Here is a 26,080-nt window from a genome sequence, read left to right as displayed (position 1 = left end):
CCCTGACTGGAAAATGAACCAGCAACCTCCTGGTGCCTGGGACCGTGCTCAACCAACTGAGCCACAGTGGCTGGGCAAGCCATCCTGGTTTTGACCTGATAATAACTTATCTGCTCTTCAGTTGCTTTAGAGACTTTCATTTTATTGCAGTAAGCTCTGTGCTACGGGTGTAAAATGAATTGTTTTATTTATATTGTCTATATTTCTGTGTATTATCAGAAATCTCCATGTGATCTGTAAGGGGTTGCATGCAAAATCCTATGAATCCATGCAATTTATGTAGAATTCCAAAATCTCATTCAAGGAATTCATATGATCAGTTTTAATAAGCTATTATAAAAAATAACTAGATTTTTAAATATTGTTATGTATTATAATGTTATAGATGCTATATTGTATTGATTGTTTTTAATATACAGCTCTTACTATCTGCACAGTTGAATCTATAAAGGAATAAGTAGTTCTAAGAATTTACAATCTAAAAGCAGGAATTTTTTACCCCAAATAGCCACAGCAATCTTGAGAAAGAACAAAGTTGGAGGGATCACAATACCAGATATCAAGTTATACTACAAAGCCACCGTAATCAAAACAGCCTGGTATTGGCACAAGAACAGACATGTAGATCAGTGGAACAGAACAGAGAGCCCAGAAATCGACGCAAGCCATTATGGTCAGTTAATATTTGACAAAGGAGGCAAGAGCATCCAATGGAGTAAAGACAGTCTCTTCAATAAATGGTGTTGGGAAAATTGGGCAGGTACATGCAAAAAAATGAAACTAGACCACCAATTTACACCATGCACAGAAGTAAATTCAAAATGGATAAAAGACTTAAATGTAAGACGTGAAACCATAAAAATCCTAGAGGAAAACATAGGCAGCAAAATCTCAGACATCTCTCGTAGCAACATGTTTGCTGATACATCTCCTACAGCAAGAAAAACAAAAGAGAAAATAAACAAATGGGACTGCATCAAAATACAAAGCTTCTGCACAGCAAAAGAAACCATCAACAAAAGGAAAAGGGAGCCCACTGTATGGGAGAACATATTTGCCAACAACACATCTGATAAAAGGGTAATATCCAAAATATATAAGGAACTCATACAACTTAACAAAAGGAAGACAAACAATCCAATTAAAAAATGGGCAAAGGACCTGAATAGACACTTCTCCAAAGAGGACATACAGATGGCTAAGGGATATGAAAAAATGCTCAAGGTCACTAATCATCAGAGAGATGCAAGTTAAAACCACAATGAGGTATCACCTCACACCTGTCAGAATGGCTCCATCAACAAAGCAACAAACGACATGTGCTGGCGAGGGTGTGGGGAAAGGGGAGCCCTAGTGCACTGCTGGTGGGAATGCAGACTGGGGCAGCCACTGTGGTAAGCAGTGTGGAGTTTCCTCAAAAAATTAAAAATGGATCTGCCTTTTGACCCAGTGATCCCACTCCTAGGAATATATCCTAAGGAACCCAAAACACTAATCACAAAGAACTTAGCCCCCCCCCCCTCCATGTTCATAGCAGCACAATTTACAATAGCCAGGATCTGGAAACAGCCCAAGTGCCCATCAGTAGATGAGTGGATAAAAAAGCTGTGGCAATAAATAAATAAATAAATAAATAAATAAATAAATAAATAAGCAAGCAAGCTGTGGCACATTCACACCGTGAAATACTATGCAGCTGTAAAGAAGAAGAATCTTTTATCCTTTGGTACAGCATGGAGGGAACTAAAAAGTTTTATGCTAAGTGAAATAAGCCAGTCAGAGAAAGACAAGTACCACATGATCGCACTTATATGTGGAATATAATAAACAAAATAAACTGATGAACAAAATGGATCCAGAGACAGAAGCATGGAACAGACTGAGGGATCTCAGAGGGAAGGTGGGGAGGAGGGAGTGGGTGGCGAGAGATTAATCAAGGAATCTATAAGTTTGTAAGCATAACCCATGGACACAGACACTGGTCTGGGGAAGGCCTGGGGGTGGGATGGATGCAGGGTAGAGGGGATCAGTGGGGGTAAAAGGGGACATCTGTAATATTTTCAACAATAAAGATAAAGAAACTTAAGAAAGAAAGAAAATAAACATACGTTGACAGTAAAAAAATAAAAATAAAAGCAGGAATTTTTAGTCTAGTAATAACAAAGAAAGAAAAGGAATACAGAAGAGGTCTTAGAATGTGCTAAAAGGGAAAATACCATCACCATCCTCACCAGTGACAGCATTGCTAATGTTTATTGAGCACCTACTACATTTCCAACCCTACTCTTATTTTCAGTAACTTTTTGACTTGTTTATTTTTAGGTATGACAAATTCTTTTGCAGGAGATATTTATCGACCTTCGTTTATTCAGGATAATGAGCTCAGACACTTAATCCTTAAGGTGAGTAAAGAAATATATTTGTATAAGTTGTATTTGCCCTTCCATTTTTAGTTAAATGGGAGGCAGATTTTCTTCAGTTTGCTTTCTGTTATAAACAAACATACAGGACTCTATAGTACACTGAATTTCCTTTAAAATAAAGTTTAACTTACGCAAGTAACCATATCTTATTAGTCTGGGCTAAGGAGAGTAGAGAGGGAAGCTAGGCACACTCTAAAATATGAGTAAGGCTTGTCTTTAATGCTAAGCTCCTTCGTCTAACACACTCAGCTCCCATATGGTAGGATCTATTCCTCACTATTACCTCCTTCAGAGCCATCTGTCTTATATCGTGTTCTTTCAGGATCCTGTTCTCTGCCCATTAGCCACTCACTGCTTACTTAATGAGTTTTTAGGCAATGCTTTGGCATGGGTTTTCAGGTTTACCCGTCTAGAGGTTTATTTGACATGGAAAATATGACCATGCCATTGGCTCATCCTGCCCCCAGGAGGTAAGAAGTATCTTGATCTTATGCTATGACTACTGGGCTTTAAGCCATAGTATGATTACACAGAAGATTTTTCATATATTTTTTTATCCGTTTTTCTTTTAACTTTTCTCCTTTTAGAAGCCCTTTTATTTGAACAGCTGAATTTAAGTATAATATTCCTAACAGGAATATAAAGGATTTTTTTCAGATAACAAAAATATTTTTAAAGACAGTGAAATGTACTATATGCTTTGGAAGCTTTCTTGCCAAAAAATATTTGGCAAGAAAGCTTTCAAAATTTTTATTTTTTTAACTGTAACTTAATATAACCCTGGTTCTGCCCCTGTAGAACATATTTGCCTAATTCACCCGATGCTTGTTTCCAGTTGGTGAACATCAGTTTAAGAAATGTCATGTGGGAGCGCCAGACTCATCCTATGTGTCCATAAGTATCTATTTCCATACAGATTGCTTCACAGGATTTACAGAGGGTGTAGCTGATATATTAGAATTCTTAAAACTTAAGTTTTGATTTATAAGCTTATCATTATTAAAGTATAAAAAGGTATAGAGTAAAATATTTTCACCCCTTCCTGATGCCCAGTCTGCACATCTTTCCATCTCCACACATGCACAGGCAGTCACTTTATTGATATTTTGTTATCTTTACAGAGTTTTTGTGTGCAGTAGTGTGGAATTTGGTATAGGTAATGTTTATATTACAGAATATTTCAACTCACTATTCCCTGGCTGAACTTTCCATGTGAAAAACATTAATTCAGACAAGGGCCCGATTTGATGTTCTTTACAAATTTGTTTATATACATCTGAAAATTTCTTAAAATTAATTTTACTACATCTATGACAACTCTGTTTTATTTATACAATAATTTCCTCAGATACTAAATGCGTGTGTGTGAAAAAGACAGATGATATTTTAAAAATTTACTTTTATATTTTTATATCCTAGACTGCAGAAGGCTTCCTGTTTGTGGTTGGATGTGAAAGAGGAAAAATTCTCTTTGTTTCTAAGTCAGTCTCCAAAATACTTAATTATGATCAGGTATGCAAAACAGGATATTATTCACACACTGTTTAGTTTTTTTGAACAAGCAGATTCAAAGCTCTCTCTCCGAGCCTTTTCCATTGGGCTGTGGGAGTAGGTTTGCTAAGTTAGAACTCCAGGAGAGATGGAAAGATGGGTGGAGTACGGATTGCCATTTCTAACAAGAGTGTTCATATCCTGACCTTCAGCAACTTATTTCATTTCCCTGAATCTCAGCTTCCTCTTATGTAAAAAGTGGAAATGATGATTATATATCTCTCTCAGGATGTAAAGATTAAATAAACTGTCATATTCGAGAGCATCTAAAAAATATTAGTCGCCCTTCTCTGTTTCCTCCAAGAGCGAGATTATTTATTACTAAGTTATATGCATCGCACAACCGCTTTTGATCTAAGTTTTGGCGACAAACTCTGAAATTCATCTTTTATGTACTAGCTGTGTAACTGCTTTACGTCATCACTGAAAACCATTTAATTTAAACTAGTTACCCAAAAACTACAGCACTGAAAATAATCCAACAGCATGAATAAACTAGCAGCTGTGGTCTCCTTTTAGAAATCTCATAGCCCAAAGATTTCATCTTAAATAACTCCCATTAATTTCAGCCTGTCTTTCCCCCTAACTTGGAAATTTTAAGAGAGAAGGCACCCATAGATAATGAGCTACATAACAAAGAAAGATACTGTGAGCCTGCGTTCAGAAGGGAGGACCAAATGATCATGCAGTTGCTTATAGCTGTGGCATAAAAGCAGGGCAATTCCTGACCATTCTGTCTTCTGGTTGGAAATAGAGAACATCACACACACTAAGATGATCAACAATTCAAGGTAGCACTGAAGTTCCAAACAGGGACATGGAGTCCAGTCCCAGTGAGCACTGACTTTGCATTTCAGAGACCATTCATGAGACTCATTGACTGCTCAGGAGGACTTTGGGATCCCCATAGCACAGGGTCTAGTCCACTTTTCAGATTCAGAAACCTGTTGCTCTAAAGCAGAGTTCTCGGTGTAGATTTATATTACCCAGTCACGCAATAGACTGATGTATAAATCAAATTGCCAGCTTTAAAAAAAAAAAAAAAATCTTTTATTGATTTCAGAGAGAGGAAGGGAGAGAGAGAGAGAGAAACGTCAGTGATGAGAGAGTCATTGATCGGCTGCCTCCAGCGGGCCCCCCACTGGGGATCGAGTTAGAAACCCAGGCATGTGCCCTGACCAGGAATCGAACCCAGATCTCCTGGATCCTAGGTCGATGCTCAACCACTGAGCCACGCCTGGCCGGGCAGATTGCTAGCTTTTTTAAAGATGAGGTATCTAACTGCCAAGCAATTCAGGCTGCTTGTACTATCTGGCCCATTTGTTCTACCTTCTATAGGAATATCTACTTGGGAAGGAAAGGAGATCAGAAGAGGGGTGGTCACGGTGGCTCAGGGAGGACTTCTCATACAAAGTAGAATGTCTGCTGTGCTTTAAGATGTGCAGAGAAGGTGAGGAAGAGATTTTAGATTGAGGGAGGGAATCTAGGGAGTCTGGAAATCAAAGGTGATTGGCTGGATTGGCCAGGGAATTGAGTTTGCAGAGACAGAATAATGAATTCCAGGTGATGAGACCATGGGGCAAAGGCACAGACCTAGGAATGCTCTGCATACTGGGAGTAGTGGAATGAAGTGGGAGGCGTCCCAGGTTGGATTTTGTTTTTCGATAGTATGGTAATTTTTTTTAACAGTATGGTAAATCTCTAAGTTGCACCATAAAATCACAGCTATTCTGTGACTTCCATAAGATACTATAATATACTCACTTTACTTTTACCAAGGATAAAGTTTAAAGTAAATCATAATATGATTTAGAAGTACCATATATGAATTGGGGGGTGTTACTAAGAGTAATAAGAGTAAACAGAATATTAGTGGTTAGGTGTTTGTATGTACCCAGTCGTGGTTCTGTGTGCGTGTGTATTTTTTTTCTATCTACAAGCATGACCCTACTTTTAACACTAAGTTAATGTCACACAGTGCAGTAGATGTATATTTGAGATGAACTAAAAGTAGCTTTAACAAAAGAAAGTATTATGTCTGTTTGAGGAAATGTAGAAAAATTATGCTACTGATTTGAAATGAACGTCTACTTTGTAAATAGGCTAGTTTGACTGGACAGAGCTTATTTGACTTCTTGCATCCAAAGGATGTTGCCAAAGTAAAGGAACAACTGTCTTCTTCTGATATTTCGCCAAGAGAGAAGCTAATAGATGCCAAAAGTAAGTGCTCATCTCAGCTTGCTTACCATTTCATGTAAATATAATTATTACTTAAAAGTACAGATATACAGTATTTTTGAAGTTAGCTAATTATGGTTTTATCAAAAGGAGAATTATGTAGTAAACTTCATAACCAACCTCAGAGTTTAAAAAACCAGTATAAGTATATAGAGAATGCCTGTATTCATACACACATAGAAATAAATACTGTATTCATAGGAAGATGCTTTGAGGAAAGTGTGATTGCTTCACTTTCGCTATTTTTCATATGCTAATAAAATCTTAAGAAAGTTTCTTTTGAGATAAAAAATTGCTGGGTTTTTAAAAAATATATGTTTTTATTGATTTCAGAGAGGAAGGGAGAGGGCGAGAGAGAGATAGAAACATCAATGATGAGAGAGTCATTGGTTGGCTGCCTCCCGCATGCCCCCTGCTGGGGATCGAGCCTGACACCCAGCATGTGCCCTCACCGGGAATTGAACCGTGACCTCCTGGTTCATAGGTTGATGTTCAACCACCGAGCCACACTGGCCAGGCTGAAGTTTAATTATTCACCTATATGCTGAGAGATAATTATTCTCTCATGGGTTAGGTCTATTCAGTATGAAACACCTTGTATAATTTTGCTTGGTAGTTGTCAGTATTCTTTATTTTCTCTGAAAATATTTACCTTCTCTGAAAATACTTAGTACCAAGTAATGATTTATAATATAAAAATAATGATGCTTTATGCCATTGAGTACTATTATAATTGAGGGTTTTTTTCTTTTTTCTTTAATTTTTATTTCATTTAAATTACCCTTATGCTCCACCCCTTGGGGGAAAAAATAAAAATAAGTTGAAAGTTTGTAAGTTATCAAAAATATGATTGCTTGACAAGTACATTTTTTTTGGTATGTTTCACTTCTTGGCTTACAATGATATTATTTTAAATAACCATTTCTCTTTTTTAATTTATTTTTAAAAATGTAATAGATGATCAGAAAAACGTTAGGAGATAAATTTCAAAATTATTTGAAAATACTCTTTTCTACCTATTCTCTTGCCTCTTCCTCCTATGCAAGCTGGTTTGCAAGTTCACAGTAATTTCCGTACTGCGAGGACTCGTGTGTGCTCCGGCTCCAGACGATCCTTTTTCTGTCGGATAAAGAGTTGTAAAATCTCTGTCAAAGAAGAGCCCGAGTGCTTGCCCAGCCCAAAAAAGAAAGGTACCATTGTGACGTGTCAAGTGATTTAAGGCATGGAAATAAAATTAATGTCCTAAATATTTTATGTAAAAATGAGGTATATGGTTAAGGCAAATATTCAACGCCAAAAGCACCTAAGGAAATATCTTTCAAATTTATCAAGTAATTTTCTTTATTGCCCAAGATTTTAATGGTGCTGTTGAAATTTCAGTTTGGGGCTATCAAGTGGGAAGAGATGGAAGTAAAACTTTGGTTATGAAATTCTGTTACTACTTAGCAATAGTGCACCTAAACTTAGGACAGTGCAGAGCAGAGGTAAGTACCATTATTGCCATCACTTCAGGGTTCCTGCCCCGTCTTCCGCAGATTAATCTTATACTAATCTTACATTGGACCTGGCCGTATAATATGGAAATACTCTCCAAGGGCAGGAATATTCCTTCTGTGTGGATGGTCCAAGGAGTCATACTCCATGTAGACCCCATGTGGCACATTTTACCCTTAGATTTATTTTTAAAATTTTAAAAAAATATATCTTTTTTTAAAATACATCTCTGATTTCAGAGAGAGGAAAGGAGAGGGAGAGAGAGAGAGAAACATCAGTGATGAGAGAGTCATTGATCAGCTGCCTCCTGCATGCCCCTGACTGGGGATCGAGCCCGCAGCCCGGGCATGTGCCCTGACCGGGAATCGGACCCCCATCGCCTGGATCCCAGGTCGACGCTCAGCTGCTGAGCCATGCCCGGCCGGGCTCCCCTTAGATTTAAAGATTGCCGGGGTGGCTTGTCCCTGCTCCTGGAAGAGCGCAGTTCCCGCATGGCCATATTCAGCGCTAGTGTTCTGGCCGTCTGTGCCTTGGTGCATGGCTAGTGCCCCGTGCAACCATTTTACTCCGTAAAACCTGGTTCCATCCTCTACTCCCCGTCTTACCTTCTTGCTCTTTGCTCCCTAAACCTCGCAGTCTCACAGGGTTGATCTCAGCCTCTCTGTTCTTTTTGAGAACCTTTGCTTTAGACTCTTCTCTCCAGTAGCGGAGTATCTGGGAGCACAAGAGAAGAAAAGAGCAGGGAAGGGGAGCGGAGGACGGGACGTGCTGGGCGGCAGTGCCCAGGACTGTCCCCAAGTTCTCTTGGTGGAGAACTTCTCATTTTCTCACAGCTTCTGCAGTAATCTCATTCCTAAAACATTCCCTATATATTGGCTATAGGTAAGGAAAAGTGGTAGCAGTAAGCTTGAGATCATTACCTGACAGTAGCCTCTAATTAAATAGAGTTTGGTCAGTCAGCAGTTATTTAGTCCCTACTATGTGCCGGGCACCATACCAAGTGCAAAGGATACACTGGAAACAGGCAGACAGGTCATTGCTCTAGTGGGCCTCATAGGGGTGGGAGGCAGCCATTGGACAAGTAAATTAATAAATATTTTAGGTAGTAGAAAGTACAATGCAGTCAAAATGGGATGGTGAGGACAGGGACTGGGAAGAAATAGTTTCTTTAGAATATTCAGAGAATATCTCTCATCTGACATTTGATCTGAGATAGTGAGAAAGAGCCAGCTGCACAAAAATGGGAAGAAATTCCACCATAATGAAAGTCGATTCTGAGTTGAGAAGTACCCAGTATGGAAGAGAAGGTTGAACCTGCCAAGCCTTTGGCTCCAGTACCTACCCAGATGGCCCTAGAGGTTTATTAGACTCGGATCTCCAAAACAGACCACCACCAGCAGCACCAGGCCATCCTGCTGGAAGGAATGGAGAATGCAAGCCTGTGGGAAGATCTAGGACCATTAAAGCACAGGCAACATCTTTCCAGGAAACCTTCCCTCATACCCTCCCTTTCTGGTTGGCTTGAGTCCCAGGTACCCACATTTGGTAATTTGTTGATAATCCTGAGCATCTGTCATATTTGCTGCCCTTTCCACACTTTCGTAGACCCCCTAGCCTGATAGTGAGGAAGAATGTTTTGTGTTGTGTGAGGTCTGGTTGGAGCCAAGCGACCATTGCCCTCACTGAAGTAGATTATATTCACTGTATTGAAATTATATTTTTATATTTGCCTCTCACACTAGAATGAGGTATTTGTTTTTCTTTCCATGGTTCCTGGCACATAGTAGACATTCAGACATTTACTGATGGCATAACTGACCATCCTCCTTTTCTTTGTTCCTGATTGATGGACCACATAATTTATCTCAGAACCAAGAGAACAATTAAGAATCCAGTGAATTAATCTACATTATAATGTTTTTGTTTCACCCAAGAAGTTTTTAACAAATGCTATGGACTGACTTGTGTCTCCTAAAATTAATGTTGAACCTCTAACTCCCAATGATGGTATTTGGAGATGGGACCTTTGGGAGATAATTAGGTTTAGGTGAAGTCATGAGAGTGGGGCCCTCGTGATGTGATTAGTGCCCTTATAAGAAAGTGTGCCAGAGAGTTTCCACTCTGAGCATAAAGCTGGTTGGTAGCTGTCTACAAACCAGGATAAGAGCCCTCACCAGAACTCAATTATGCTGCCATCTTGATCTCAGAATTCCAGCCTCTAAAATTGTGAGGAAATAAATATCTGTTGTTTAAGCCACCCCGTCTGTGATAGTTTGTTATGGGAGCCATGGCTAAGACAGCAAACAACTTGGATAATTTTCTGTATCATAATTCTCAAAAGTAAATCTGAAAAGGCTCTGTAGTGGGAACCAAAGGAATCTGGGACTTACTGAAAATAAATGTGTGTCTATTAAATGGACATTTTCCAGTTTGGCTTGAAATATGGAGCTACAAGTCACAAATCAGTGGTAGGACTCTACCTTGCGTGGCTCTTTCTTCTTTGTGTCACCTTAGATTTTTCATTTCATTTTTTGTGAAATTCTAGGACAGCACATGAATATATGCATCTCGGAGGATTTTTCTTAGATATGGGAGCCCAAGTCAGTCACTGATGATAATCTTGGAAGTTTAATACTTTCCATGTGTGGTCTTTTAACCCTTTGCAAAGATATAAAAAGGAAAGTCACAGGTCCTATAGGCAACTGCATGGTTCTGTTATAGTATTCTGAAGCAGTCTTGTAAATATTGAATCTTAAGCAGAAACACATGTGTATAGTCATAGGTTAAAAAAATCTAAACATCATTCCTGAAGAATGTAATAATCAAACTTTGGTTCTTCCATGTGGTTTCTAAAAGGATTTCTTTATTATTAGGACTTTGAGATTTATAGGAGAGGCAGAGAAAAACTTTTTCCTTTGAAATAAATATTGACCATCTTACTGGAAAAATAGAGATATTTTAAGAATATCTGGCAAATGGTCAATTAAAGCTGATTCATAGCTGAATTCTGTGATGAGCTAAAGGAACTGACATACTAAGTCCCTCCAATGTTGCAGGTTCTCATCTAAGCTCTGCCTCACAACTGCCATGCTAGTGGTCAGGTTTTAGGACAGAATAGAAAAGAAACGGCCTGGGCTCTGAGTTCACTAGGGTTTAGATGTCAGGTTTGCTGCTTAACAACTGTGCAACCTTAGGCAAGCTCCTCTTAATATATGGAAAATGGGATTATGGACTGAATTGTTTCCCCATAATCCGTATGTTGAAGCCTTCGCTCCCAATGTGACTGTACTTGGAGATAAGCCTTTAAAGAGGTAATTAAGGTTAAATAAGGTCATAAGAATGGTGTTTCATAAGAAGAGGGAGAGACACCTGGCATGCACACACGCAGAGAAGAGGCCATGTGAGGACATAAGGAGAAATCTTCTGTCTGCAAATCAAGGAGAGGCCTCAGGAGAAACCAAACTGCCAACACCCTGATCCTGGACTTCTAGCCTCCAGAACTGTGAGAAAATTAAATTTCTCTTGGTTAAGTGACCCATCCTGTTTCATTTTGTTATGGTAGTCCCAGCAGACTGATAAAATAGGTATAATATATAGCTCATGGGAGTATGGTTAGGATTACATGTGGCAAATGCAGCGCTTGTCTCCTAGTAAGCACTTGGAAATGAAAGCCATTATTTGTGACTTGAAAAAAAGAAGGAACATAAAGAGAGAAAAAAAAAAAAGAGTAATTATTTAACATCTATATGCCAAGTCCTAATTTAATCAGCAGAACAGTATGGTGCAACCCCTCCCCCCCATCTTACAGATGAGGAACCTGAAGCCTAAAAAGGTTATATAATTTGTCTAAAGTCATAGAAAGTGGCAGACTCAGAAATCTAGCATTAACATCTGTATTCTTTCCACTCTGCCATGTCACCTACTAGAGTAGCTTCTTAGATTGACAAAGCTTATTAATGAAAGAGATCCATTCTAGATGATTTCTGCAGTGGAGACACAGCAGGGGTTGGCTTCCCACACACAGGTTCACTCCCACATCAAGCTGGGCCACACAGACGTCTGCAATGAGAGTCAAGTGGCTTCTCAAAAAAGGACCTTTTCATCTGCTCGAGCACTTGAACCACATATTCACTTGACACTCCAGAGCTGTGGGCCAAAGGCATGAGGCCTCTTTGGCCTAAGGAATGGTAAGGGCATATGTTAGTAATCAGTTCGGCCCTTCCTTGCAGTGCCTGGTGTTTGAGAACTGCCTGCAGACAGACATGTAGACAGATGCCTGGACCAGGATAAGGTAACTGCACAGTGGAATCCTGGTATGCCACATGGATGACTTCCCGCTCATGAGATCATTTTGCATTGTGCTTTAACCAGGGAGAATGTCAAGTGAAATACACATTTTGCATATAGTTGCTACTAAGTCATTCTTTCCAATAGTGATTAGCCAGTGTAATTGACTGTTTTAAGACTATTCCGTTAATAATGAAAGTTGATAAAGGTATTTTTCTTCCCTTTTACTATGACATGTTACATTAATTTTTTTGTTATTTTTAGGACTATTTTTAGAGCAGTTTTAGGTTTGCAACAAAATTGAGAGGGAGGTAGAGAGATTTCCCATATATTCTTGGCCCCCACACATGCATAGCTTTCCCCCTTACCAACATCTTGCACCAGAATGGTATATTTTTTACCAAGGATGAAACCTACATTGACATATCATAATCACCCAAAGTCCATAGTTTACCTTAGGGTTCACTCTCGCTATTGTACATTTTATGGGCTTAGACAAATATATAATGACATATCTCCATCATTATAATATCATACAAAGTACCTTCATTTATCTTCATAAAAATTCTCTGTGCTCCGCTCATTTATCTCTCTCCACCACCATCCCTGGCAAACACTAGTCTTTTGTCTCCATAGTTTTGTCTTAGTTACATTTAAATATTAAAAAAGGAGAGCATAAAGCAGCCTTTTTAATGCTAACTGAAACTGAGTTTAAGATTTATGGAAAAGCAATTTCCAAAATTAGCCAGGAGTCACAACATGGGTTTGAACTGCGTGTACATGCAGATTTTTTTCAGTAAATACAGTAAATGTATTTTCTCATGATTTTCTTTAGTTTTCTTACAGGTGTGCAGTATATAACACATATAATGTACAGAATATGTGTTAATTGACTTGTCATTGGTAAGGCTTCTGGTCAACAATAGGCTATTAGTAAAGTTTTGGGGGAGTCAGAAGTATACATAGATTTTCGACTGCTGGGGGATCAGTGTCTCTAACCCCCCACCCCCACCACATTGTTCAAGGGTCAGCTATACTATGCTCTCTGATTTTGTGTACATTTGAGGTTTTCTATAATAAAAGTTTTTAAAAATAAGCAAGATTGACACTAAAAACATAATTTTTACCCTGATTCTAAAAGTAATGTCATAGATTCAGACTTTCAAAAAGCTTCTAAGATAGGGATAAGATTTCTCATGTATCTCAACTTGTGAAATCAAAGCCTGATGAAGGATGGGTGACTGCTTCCAAACCTCTTAGATATTTCTTAAGTTTATCTCGGTGAGATTATCAGTAATACAGTAACGCACCCAGACTCCTTTGGCCTCTTGTGCAGGTGTGGCAGACCTGTCAGTGCCACATGACACATCCTCTCAGCACCTACCCCTTCAAGGGCATACCGTCTGGTTCCCACTGCCTGACAGCTGTGATTCTCTGCTGGACCTCTTTCTCTGGCCTTTGGAGACAGCCTGCTTACCTGGGTTGGTTATAGTGACATTAAACAGGATGAGGAATACGTGATAAACTTGGTTTGGGGTTGGAAGAGAGAAGGACTTGTGATTTAAGGTGTGTGTGGACCATGGAGGGGGCCATATGTGCTGGGTGTTGAGCACACAGCCCTATGCACAGCTTACGGGAGTCAAACTCAGTTGCCTGCTTTATCTCCATTTCCCCGTCGCAGACTGGGCTTCAGCCACATCTGACTGCTACTGTCTCGACTCTCAATTTGCAGTGGCTGTTCCCTCTCCCTGGAATACCTTTCTGTACCCCTCCCCCTCCACTATCCAGGCAGCTCCTGTGTGGACACCTGCGACAGGGCACTCACTGGCATCCAATAGCAGGGCATCAGTGGCTCGGAAAGGGAGCTCTGCAGCCAGCCTGTCTGCGCGTAAACCTTGGCTCCACACTTCCCTACCATGACCTTGGTGTTAACCCTCAGTTTCCTAACACAACGAGGATAATATTACAGTACCTCACAGGACTATTAAGATTAAGTGAATTATACATTGAAAACACTTAAAACAGAGGATAGCACATAAAGTGTTCTGTAATCTTTGCCATTACTATTAGTTGCTATTTTGTAAGACAGCCCATATCTTCTATTTAAAAAAAATTTTTTTAAGAATTGTAATAGTCTTATAACAAAGTGCCAAATGAAAACAGTGACTGTTCTGGTCTTTTCTGAGTTATCACAACCTGTTGAAGTAATTTTTACCAGCCCCTTCTTATTTTTAACCTTTAATTCACTTTTTTTGTGAATTGCCATAATCTGTATACTCCTGTCTTTTATGCCTGTGTTGCATTTCATTGTTTTCTTAAGCAGTTCCTGATATCTGAGCACACGGATTATTTTCCATTTTGTATTTTTCTGGTTGGACCTGTTTGACAAGCTTTTTTCTATGAGTTAATTGCTTAGGATTTTTTTTCTGAAAATGAAATTTGAGTCAAATTTTATTTTTATTATACCTTTTATTATAAATTTCTCCAAATGTTCTCTAAATTTTTTCTAGAATCTGTTGTAACCTTTATAAGTGCTAACATAAGAAATTTAAGAATGTATGCATAATTATCCTTTAAACTTAGGAATAGAAATTACATCAAAATTTTAATAAGCTGAAAACAATATCTTTGTGGCTAAGAGCAAGAGAGCATGAAGTTTAACTTTCTAACAGATATAAATTACTGTACTTTTAAAAATTGACTTAGAAATAAAGACTTATAAACCTATTTAAACCTAAATTAAAGCATTCTGCTTACTTTTTGATATAGTACATATAGTTTAGTTCCTGAGAAAAATAACCCATTAAGAATAAAGTTGTTAAACACAAGTGATGATTTCTTTTCAATGGAATACTACTCCCCTTTCATATTGTAGCATCTTTAAAGAATATTTCATGGCACAATTATAATTAATATAAATGTCAATGTAAGAAATTTAAGAATTTATTCATGATTTAAATGCTAGTTTATCTGCTTTTCCAGTTTTATTGAGATGTAATTGACAAATGCTCTTTTTAAAAAACTTTTGAATTAGATCCTAGAAAATTCTGTACTGTCCACTGCACTGGTTACCTGAGAAGCTGGCCTACAGATACTGTTGGGATAGAAGAAAGGGACAGTAAGAAAGACAATAATTTCACCTGCCTCGTTGCCATTGGGAGATTACATCCACATATTGTCCCACAGAACAGTGGAGAGGTTAAAGTGAAACCAACTGAATTTATAACCCGTTTTGCAATGAATGGAAAAATTGTCTACGTGGACCAAAGGTAACATTTATGTGCCTTAAGGATTAGAGTTCAATGGGATATTTAAGGCTATTAAAATGTGGCTTAGTACTGTTGGACTTTTTCTCTTAAGGCTTCAGAACAGGAGATAAAATTTAAGTGAAATAACAATATGGATATATCAGTAAATTTGTTCAAGCCAAAATGTAAGTGTGGAATATTTCTTAGCCAGTGGTGTAGAAACGGCATGGTCTCTGGCCACAGTTTTGTTGGTGAATGGTAGGAAAAGCACACTCTAGACTGGGTGGTGTCCTCTGCAGTAGCCTTGGGCCTGGGTGTCCATTCTGTTCTGCAGCTCTAGTCTGGGTCTAGGGAGCCAAAGGGAGCCCAGTGATGCGACTGGGGTACTCAGCACCCAGTCCACTTCTCCTCTATCCTGACCACGTATGGACCTGCAGTATTCTAGAGGGGAGTTTGTTCACCAATTCTGAAGTTTCTTTTTTTTATTTTTTATTTTAAAACCAGAGCAACAGCAATTTTAGGATATCTGCCTCAGGAACTTTTGGGAACTTCTTGTTATGAATACTTTCATCAAGATGACCATAGTAATTTGAGTAAGAAGCACAAAGCAGGTATGCGTTGAGTGGGGTAAGGTTTTGGTACTTTCTAATTGCAGCTTCAGCTTTTAATCTCTCATTCCTGTGAAATCTAAAACTTGAATTAACCCTCAAAAGTTTGATTTATATAGTGGTAGACCGTTATGCTGATTACTATCTTTTCTTGTTAAGTTCTACAGAGTAAAGAGAAAATATTTACAGATTCATACAAATTCAGAGCAAAAGATGGCTCTTTTGTAACTTTAAAAAGCCAGTGGTTTAGTTTCACAAATCCTTGGACCAAAGAACTGGAATATATTGTGTCTGTCAACACTTTAGTTTTGTAAGTAATTTTTTATGTTGGTAAGACCTTTTATTAATTTCAAATGAATATCTTTGCTTCCCTCTTCTCATCTTACCCATTAACACTGTATGACCCTCTGGCTTTATGTTACAACTTGAGATATACTTTGAGAAATTCTTTCACTGTCCATTGGCATTAGTTCTCAGAATTAAGCTGAAAGATCACCCTTTTTAAATATATTCCTTTTTGCTTAGTATAAAATATGACAGTAAAGGTATTTATTCAAGCCTTTCCTTCCTAGCCTCCATGGCTTTGCCTTACCCCGTCACTAAGTGATGGGGATGTGGCTTTAAACCGTACATCATTGTAAGAGATTGTTCTGTCGCCCACACCATATTGCATGCCCATCTCCTAGGCCTGGGCACCACAGGGATTGTGCAGGGGCACTGGGTGGAGGGATGCGCAGAAGTCCAGCCCGAGGGCTGCTTGCCAGCCTGGTCTATGGCTGTCAGCCTGAAGGAAGAGCCAGCTTTTCCTCGTTTGCTCAATATGCTAGCATGGCCCTGTTCTAAATATTGTCCTTTTTCTGTGTTTTTTTTTTGTGTGTGTGTGTGTGTGTGTATGTGTGTGTGTGTGTGTGTGTGAAATTGCTACAATGTTTCATCAAACCTATTTCCTTATCTACAGTATTAAGCTTTTAAAAAAAGCTCCAAGAGCTTAGTACCTCCAGCAGCATCCGCTGACCGTCCCAGTAACCCTTGCCTTCTGATCGTTAGTGTGTGAACTGAGAGTTTGTAGCTACGACAGCGCCTACTTTACAGGGTCACAGGGCATTTGGTACTTGGCACATTAGTACCTTGATCTCTGGTGGTGATATTCACAATATGCGTCTATAAAACAAATGGGTCAAGAAATAACGCATTAAATACAAAGAGCTTAATATAGTTACTTTAACAGTTTCCTTCACCTTAAAAAAAAAAAGTCACTTCTGGTGTTTCTAAATTCTAGGGGACACAGTGAGACTGGAGAAGCGTCGTTACTTCCTTGCAGCTCTCGATCATTTGAAGGTGAGCTTAGTTTTAGACGATGGAAACTAATTACTAAGACTCTCATTACTGGTGCTATCTGTTTCTGTCTTGGAGAGGTAAAAATTTCAAGGTGAAGTTGAAAAGACTTCTGTGGGTTGAGTTATCCTCGGAATGCCGCAGTGCGTGGGTCCCGCCTCTTACAGTCTGACGTGTTGCGTTCGTTGTGCGCTCAGCGGGCTGGCCACAGGCTTTGAGGTCTTTAAGAGTAGGAACGGTGTTTTCTCCGTCGTCTATTCCTTGTACTTCACGGCACCCAATAGGGTATCTGTTGGACACATTAATAAAAAGCACTAATGGGGAGTTTTTGCTTGTCTGTGTTGGTTTTTCACCACAGGAGTTACATAATGTATCACGTGCATAAATAAAAATATTAGGAAATATTAAGTATTGCTCTGGCTTTAGAATCAATATTAAAGTGGGAAGGAACTGTCTGTACTCAAGAGTTACAGGTCATGATTGTGCCCTCAGTGACTTTCTACACCTTTGCTTCATATACTCTTGAATAAACATCTTAAACCATCATGAATTATGTTGGTAATGCAAACATGAATGTCTCTAACATTTTAGGATGTGGCTAGTCTGTTTCTTTTAAAGATAGAAATATTTGAAAGAAAGATATCAACCAAAGTTATATACTTTTTAAAAGTCCTCCGTTGAATTTTTCCTTTTGCTGTCGTTTAGAATCCTGTAGGCAGCCTTGTGTCAGTGTGCCTGGACTGTGCACTGGGACAGTGCTCGGTGCTGGTAGTATCGGGACAGATATTGCAAATGAAGCCCTGGACTTGCAAAGGTAATGTTTTACTTTTTGCAAATATTACAAGTAAAATTATACTTACAAAACCAATATTCAGAAATCAGTACATCTTCTATATGCAAACAGTAACCAGTTCAACAGTATAAAGGAAGCAAAGATCACTTTTATGGTAGCAACAAAAAAGATAAAAGGTATTCAGATGTAAGTTTTACAAGAAGTATCTAGATCTAAATGAAAAAAACTTTAAAATGCATTTGACTTAAATAACTTTCTAGATATAAGTTGTTTTTTAATGGGAAGACTCAGTATTATAAGGATGTCAGTGTTCCTTGACCTAATGTATGAATTAAATGTGAATCCAGTCAAAATGTTTTTTAGAATCCAACAAATGATAGTAACCATATTAGGATATCCAGGAAAATTATAAAAAACACAAAAGTAATAGATCGAAACTAAAACTATCAGATATATTATAAAGCTACAGTCACTAAAACATTTCAGTACGATGCACAAATAGATTAATGAAAAAATAGATTTTAGGAAAAGACTCAAATGCATGTGGAAATTTATTATATGGTAAAAGTGGTATTTTAAATCAGTAAGGGGAAGTAGATTAAACTGTTAAGAGCATTATATAATAACTCAAACCATTTGGGGGAAAAATAAAGCTAGACCTCCACCTTTATTCTTTATCCTAAAATAAATTCCAAATAAGTCAGAGTTCAAAAGTAAACCTATAAACATATTTCAAGCACAGGTATAAATTTTTATAATCTTAATTTGGAAAGTCACACAAGCACACAACATCCAGAATTCATTAAGAAAAAAGTTATTAAACTCTACATATAATTAACTATATAAGTGTATATATTAACCTTAATCAGTATTAAACTTTATATGTAGTTTATAAAGTTAGTAGCCAATTTTTTTAAATAGTTTAATAAAAATCTTGGACAGTGGACATGAATAGAAAAAAATACAAATGGCCAAGAAACTAAAAATTGCTCAAGCCCATTCACAGTTAAAAACATATACAAACTAAATGAAATACCCGTTTTCATTTAGAAGGTTGTCAAAGACTTGAAAGTTTGGTAATCAGTATTGGTAAGAGTGTGAGAAAACAGTCACTCAAACTGTTTGTGGGAATAAAAATTATTTCAACTGCTATGGAAGGCAACATGACTATACCTATCCAGTTTTTACAATAGTGCTTTAAATATATAAATATTCATCATTGCCATAACTTGTTACAGCACATCCATACAATGGAGTACTCCACAACAGTTAAAACTTAGCTAGCTCTATGCTAATATGGAAAAATGTTTAAAATACGTGGTTAACAGAAAAAAAGAACAGGAACAGAACAAAAGAATAGTATGTATAATAACCCACTTGTATAAGGACAAAGAAAGATGTGTGACATGTGAGAGAGAGAGAGCGTGTGTGTGTGTGTGTGTGTGTGTGTGTGTGTGTGTATGTACAGGCCCATCTAAAACTCTTGGGACAAGATAGGTTTGAACTCAGAATTTCTTTAGAGTTTAGAAGGAGAGTATTTTGGAATTCAGTTTTTAAAGAGGTATGTGTAATACCCCCAGAGAACATCATGGGCAGCACCCCGTAATCAATTAAATCGTTATTTCTGCAATGACGTCTTTACAGGTTCAATGGTAAAGTGTCTGGGAGGACAGGGGAGGCAGGGGTTTGGGGTCTATATTAAACAGGATTGGGGAAGGATAATGACTGAAGCTGTTTGGTGGGTGTATCCGATCTCATCATACTTTTATATCTGTTTGAAGTTTTCCACAGTAAAGCTTAAAAATATATTTTTGTAATGAGGTTTTGTAAATACTTGTAGTGAGTAAGACAGAGTGGAATTAAAAAAAAAATGAGCTTCACACCAGTCAGGTCAGATTTTGCTGAGTTCAGATCAATTCAGATTTTGTTGCTAAATGAATTATGAGTAACTTTACAGTTTTCAAGGTGTTTTGGATTTTGAAATTGTAGAGATGGAACTTATAACTAGATGATATATAACAATATGAGTAATTTGTTCAGACAGTTCAGAATCTGTTACCTCCCGTATTAGGACTAGGTTTTGAGGGATAGAAGATGTAGAAAAGAGAAGAAAGTTTTGCTTATTTTTCTTTTTGTACAGTTTGAATTTTTAATTTTTTTTAATTAAAAATAATTTAAATTGAAAAAAGTCACTAGTAGTAACATGTGTGCCATGTCTTGATGGGTACCTGGGTTGCTTCCACCTTGGGGCTGTTGTGAATGATGATGCCGTGAATGTGGGTGCACAGAGAGAAGTCTTGTCCCTGCTTTCAGTTCTTGGGTGTACACCTAGAAGCGGAATTGCTAGATCATACGGTAATTCTATTTAAGTTTTTGAGGAACTGCTATTATGTTTTCCACAGCAGTTTCACCATTGTACATTCTCCAGCAGTGCACAAGGGTCTCCAATTTCTCACCAATGCTTATTTTCTGTTTTTTGATAATAGTCATCCTAATGGGTGTGAAGTGGTATCTCATTATAGTTTTGGTTTGTGGTAATGATCAGTGTTGTTATGAATCTTTTTATGTGCTTATTGGCCATTTGTGTTATCTTTTTTTTTGGAGAAATGTCAATTTAGGTCCTTTGCCCATTTTCCAGTCAGGTTATTTATTTATTTGTTATTGTTGTGTTGGTCTTCATTCTGGGTATTAGCCCCTTATCAGATGTGATTTGTAAATATTTTTTTCCCAGTCTCCGGGTTCCCTTTTCACTCTGTTGATAGTGTCCTTTGATGCACATAAGTTTTGAATTTTGATAAATTTTGACTATATCTCTTCTTTTGTTATGTGCACTTTTGGTAGCACATCCAAGAAATCTTTGCCAAATCCAGTGTCATGAGGAAGCCTTTTCTCTATATTTTCTGCTAGGAGTTTTATAGTTTAAGGTCTTTGATCCACTTTGAGTTAATTTTTGTATGTGGTGTAAGATAATAGCCCAACTTCCTTCTTCTGCATGTGGATATCCAGTTTTCCCAGCACTGTTTGTTCAAAAGACTGTTCTTTCCCCCGCTGAATGGTCTCAGCACCCTTGTTGAAAATCACTTGACCATATATGCTGGAGCGGCATTTTAAGGGGGGTGGAAATTAAGCCAGACATTGGCAGTTGGGCACCATTAGCATGGCCAGGAGGCAGTGGGGAAGCACTTCAGCAGTGTGTGGGGGTGGGTGGGTCGGTGGGTGGGAGAAAGCTCAGTGATTTCAGAGAATAAGACTTGACTGAGAGAGGAGCTGGGTTGCTGAGAGCAGTGGGGAGTTTAAGGTGAAGTCAGGTAGGGGAGGGACTTAAATAGCAGATTCCTGCCCGGGGACTAGCATGAAGAAAGCCATGTTTCAGAAGATGAATCTGGAATAAGGGAAGGGGTCATCTTCATCTTTAAGCCAAAGCCAGGTGAGCAGGTGGTGATCTTGAGCCATGAAGCACAGAATGAGGAGCCAGCCAAGGTCTTTACATTGAGTGTCCTGTGAAAAGTCCCCAAGACAGTCCACTCATCTTTTCTTCTGTTTTCTGACCTAATTCATTCCATTTCTGTATTAATTTCTCCCTCTATAATTTCTTGTCAGCTGCCAATTTGGGAATACATAAAGACATAAAGTTATGTTTATGCCATTATGTGTTTCACATAATTGAACATTTAATATGTTATATGGTACTGTCAGTTTTACATATTTGTCTCATGAAGGGATTAGTGATCAGTGTGTATGATTATGTTTATGTCATTATGTGTCTCATTGATTTTTTTCCCCACAGATGACCATATTACGGTAAAAATGTGACACATTTTCTACTTAAAGATCACAGAAAGTTACGAAATCTTTCTTTACTTTCAGTTCTGCTGTTTGGTATCTTGATAAGGAACTGATTCTTGATGTGAATGCCTTTTTTAAATTAAGTGTTATATTATTCTATTACTTCGCCACACGCTGTAGTGTAAGTAACATGATTTACTTACCGGCTTTTACCTCAGATTTTATTTTTCTGTTTACTGAGGAGTGTTTTTCAGCTCTCCATAGTCAAAAACAAGTCTGGCACCGAACAAGTTGGTCTGTTGTGAAAACGGTCGTGTGTTCAGTCTCATGTTTCTTCACTGTATTTTTATCGGATTATGATATATTCAGAGGAGAAAATTTTCTTCTAAAAATATATAAGTAGAGAAGGTGTTTTATGTGTCACTTTTTAAAGGTTACAGTCTTCGGCATCCCTTGGCAATTCAAGTCCAACAGATTTAATGAAAGATATTCACACTGTAAACTGCAGGAATGTAAGTACAAACGTAAGTGGTAATAATGATGAAGTAAATGAACATAAAATTTGCTCTTTGTTGATTATTTCTCCTGAAAATAGAAGCCATCCTATCAAAAACAATAAATGAACCCTTTTCTAGCTAATCTGTGGTTTAATAGGCAATAGGAATAGTGGTTAAGAGTCAGGTTGATTAACCAAAGAACTTGCATGCATATCCGCCGAACGCATGGACTCGGACAGTAGCTCGGGGAAGGCCTGGGGAGGGGGAGGAGGGCCAGTGGGGGGAAGGGGACATCTGTCATACTTTTAACAATAAAGTTAAATTAAAAAAAAAAAGAAGAGTGAAGTGCTGGAGCCAGGTTCCTGGCCTGTAAAACAGCTACCTTGCAACATTTAAAAATGAAAGGAGACGGGGCATGGGGGGCGCTGGAGCCCAGAGCGCTCAGTAAGCTCGAGCCGCGTATTCGCGGTGGCGGGTGGTGCTGCCAGCAGGCCCGGAGCCGATAGCTGCGAAGAAGTATTTCATTCTAGTAGGAACCTTGCTGCGTATTATTCTGTCTTTTCAGATGTCAAACAAGGAGTTGATTCTGCTAAGTCCTGAGATAGAGGAACTAGAAGCAACAAGGCAGAACCGCAGCACTGTGGCTCCCCACAGCCATGAACCACTCCTGGGTAAGTCGTCTTTGGCAGCTGCCCGCCGTTTTCTTTTTCCAGAAACTCCTTCATCACTATGTTATCAGGCATAGGAGATTTCTAGAGCACAAACAAGTTTAAAACTAAGATTTTTTCCATTCAAAATCCTAAATGCAATAATCATACTCTCACTTTTTTTTTTTTAATCCTCAAAGAGAAAGAGAGAAACATCGATGTGAGAGAGAGACATCGATTGGTTGCCTCCCGCGTGCTCCCCAACCTGGGCCAGGGATGGAGCCTGCAACCGAGGTACGTGTCCCTGGCCGGAATCGAACCCAGACCCTTCAGGCCGCAGGCCAACTCTCTAACCTCTGAGCCAAACCGGCTAGGGCCACACTCTTGATTTTAAAATAAATGCTACTTACCCAGCAGGGGTGGCTCAGTGGTTGAGCGCGGACCCAGGCACCAAGAGGTCATGGTTTGATTCCTCATAGACTAGCTCACTTATGTATATCAGGTGGGTAAGTGCCATTGATCTGACAGCAGACTTTTATAAAAATAGGTGACCCATTTAAAAATTTATCTGGCTTCTGCAATTTAAGACCTATAGTTTGCCCTAAAAAATGTTTTGTGTGGTATTCTAGCTGTACTTTGCCTTTTTGATCATAATTTTTAACCTTCAAATGTACTTACACGGGCCTGCATTTTGTTTCTCTAGGTGGTGGTGCCCAGCTGGATTTTGATGCCCTGTGTGACAATGACGACACAGCCATAGCTGCCTTCATGAATTACTTAGAAGCAGAGGGGGGCCTGGGAGACCCCGAGGACTTTAGCGACATCCACTGGACACTTTAGCATTTCATTTTTCACTCCAAACAGGAGAAATGCTTTCCAGGATTTCCTTTACAAAAACTGTATATTCTTCTGTACTGTATTGATACTGTTTATCTTATGAAGGGTCTACCAATTTTTATAGATTTGCACCTCCTTTCATGGGGTCTGTGGAAATGTGATGTTTTCCTTTAAATGGAACTGCTCAGAGTTTTCCACAGACCCCTTTACTCAGCGAACTGGCTTTAAACCCACTAGCTGCTATTTTTTTTGCTAAAATGTTTCTAACCAAGAGTATCACATACATCTTGTTTGGGTTTTGTTTTTATTTTTTTGATGCAGTTTTTTTTTTTTAGTTAGGGAAATTTAATATTGTTGGCTGTTTTCTTTGGTCTAAGAGTCATTTAATTGACTTATAATAGTAGATTTGTGTAATTTGGAACATTTCCATTTTTTGTATATTAATTGAGGATAGGGCTTATGTATTTTTTAAGAAAACGGTGAATACTTAAACATTTAATGACAATGCAATTTAGAGTCCTGATCACAATGAATACTGTGTGTGGTCTTTGTAGACTTGGGCAAGCCTGAAGCCAGGACATTTATGCCCAGTTGAGCACTTGGAGATGGATGTTAAATGAGATGATTTTTATTTAAAACTCAGAAAAAGAAAAGTTGAGAGACTTTCACCTTTGATTACAGAAAAGGAAAGATTTTGGGCCCTAGATATTGGTGATTAATTTTTGCATATTTAATCTTAATGTAACACTCAAGATTTTCATTACAGATAGGACAGGTTTTTTATGTTGAAATGGTATGTATTAACTGATTATCTTAGAGGAAGAAACAGGCCCAGGCAGATTAAATGTTTTGTGTAAAGACACAATTAAATTCATATATTTTTTAAGTGTTTAATGTGTTTAAACCAGTTTCTTTTTACACATTTGGGAGGGCAGTGGGCTGACTGGTTAAATGATTAATGAACTGACCCAAGAACTAGTCATCGCCTTTTAGATTATTAGGCAATTACAGTTTCTACTGCACATAATCAAAGGCAGTTACGTACATGGCAACTCCATTAAAAACATGAGGCAGTGAGAAAGAATTTAAAAACTAATTTTTTAGCTATAATTAAAAATTTGGAGAGCATTTTTTAAACCAGTAATTAATCCAGAGGTGGCTCAAATTGAGTGCAAGAATTAAGAATATTTAAAGTACCGTAGCTACATCTACCATTTTGAAGATCATATTTCCATTAACACCTTATACTTAAGAGCTCTTTCTAGTTTACCAAGTATGTTCCCATATATTCTCCCTTGTGCCCCACAAATGAAAATAAGATAGGCTGGGAACCTGGTGGGGAAACCCTGAAGCTCAGATGTGGGGTTCAGATCCAGTTCTCTTTCTCTAGATGAGAGAGATTTCTATACCTTTCCAGCTGATTGTCCTTAGTCTCTCACCATAACAAAGCATCATTTCGATCTTGCATATTTCTTTAGGCTGTAAGTAATAGAGTGAACTTACATCAGATGCGTTAATGGCAAACATACTAACAGGCAGTAACCAAAAGCAGATGTTCCCTTCAAGCATGATGTTTGCAGTGGCCCTGTGGGCAAGGATGTGTTGGTACATTGTCCTCTCGAACTGATACAATGCTCCAGCGATGTCAGGGGTTGGCACCATGCCTGGTTCTGACACTTTAGGACTTGAGACAGCCAGGTTTAGAATAAGCCCAAGAAACCCTACAAGATTGGGGGAGATTGGTTTGCAGCAGCCCAAGCATGATCGTGAAGTCGGAGGAAGCATCAACGATCACATCTGTTCTCTCTCGGGCAGAGGGGCCTGCCTTACAGACATAACATAGGGGTCTGAACTGTTGCAGGTCAGCCTTGGCCTCAGGGTTGACCTAAGCCAGTGGTTACAGGATGGGTTGTGGCTGGGTGGCCTCAAAAGCAGATGGGACAAACCTTCCTGATTCAAGGATCCGAGAGGCAGAGTGTCCAGGGATAAGCTACTGCAAGAGGAGTTATTCCATAGACCAGTTGGCAGATAGCCAATTGGATGCTTTGATCCTTTAATAACTCACTCTAATATTTTTCTGTAGATCTTGCCCTGGACCCAGAATCCAACCCATATGTATGATACTGTAGCTCTCTCAAGCTTAGTGTTTTCTTCAAAACACATTCTATTTGCATTTGATTGGTATTAGGAGTGGCAGATATTTTTATGGTTTACTCGGTATTACTTTTTCTCCTACCAATTTCTTGCATCTTGGTTAAAAATCTCTATACATTGAATGGAAGCATCATAAAAAGAGTACTCTAGTTGTCATTTTTTTTTTTTTAACCCTAAGAATT

General features: G+C 38.4%; 1 protein-coding gene across 1 annotated transcript in view; it reads left to right on the top strand.

The window, feature by feature from the left end:
• The window catches only part of BMAL2 (basic helix-loop-helix ARNT like 2), a 52,777-nt gene extending 28,139 nt beyond the window's left edge, over window positions 1–24,638 (top strand). Inside the window, exons 4-15 of the mRNA XM_087814746.1 lie at window positions 2,323–2,402; window positions 3,843–3,935; window positions 6,077–6,194; window positions 7,259–7,402; window positions 15,028–15,262; window positions 15,746–15,852; window positions 16,009–16,159; window positions 17,129–17,187; window positions 17,890–17,998; window positions 22,197–22,275; window positions 22,826–22,931; window positions 23,611–24,638. Coding sequence (XP_087670872.1) covers window positions 2,323–2,402; window positions 3,843–3,935; window positions 6,077–6,194; window positions 7,259–7,402; window positions 15,028–15,262; window positions 15,746–15,852; window positions 16,009–16,159; window positions 17,129–17,187; window positions 17,890–17,998; window positions 22,197–22,275; window positions 22,826–22,931; window positions 23,611–23,747 — 1,418 coding nt within the window. The 3' untranslated portion in view covers window positions 23,748–24,638. The remainder of the gene's footprint in view (window positions 1–2,322; window positions 2,403–3,842; window positions 3,936–6,076; window positions 6,195–7,258; window positions 7,403–15,027; window positions 15,263–15,745; window positions 15,853–16,008; window positions 16,160–17,128; window positions 17,188–17,889; window positions 17,999–22,196; window positions 22,276–22,825; window positions 22,932–23,610) is intronic.
• The last annotated feature ends 1,442 nt before the right edge of the window (window positions 24,639–26,080 follow it).

Source organism: Miniopterus natalensis, chromosome 2 (genome assembly GCF_054644295.1).
Source record: "Miniopterus natalensis isolate mMinNat1 chromosome 2, mMinNat1.hap1, whole genome shotgun sequence".
Lineage (NCBI taxonomy): Eukaryota > Metazoa > Chordata > Mammalia > Chiroptera > Miniopteridae > Miniopterus > Miniopterus natalensis.
The sequence above is the reverse complement of the archived record's forward strand: the minus strand, read 5'-3'. Positions and strand labels throughout refer to the sequence as shown.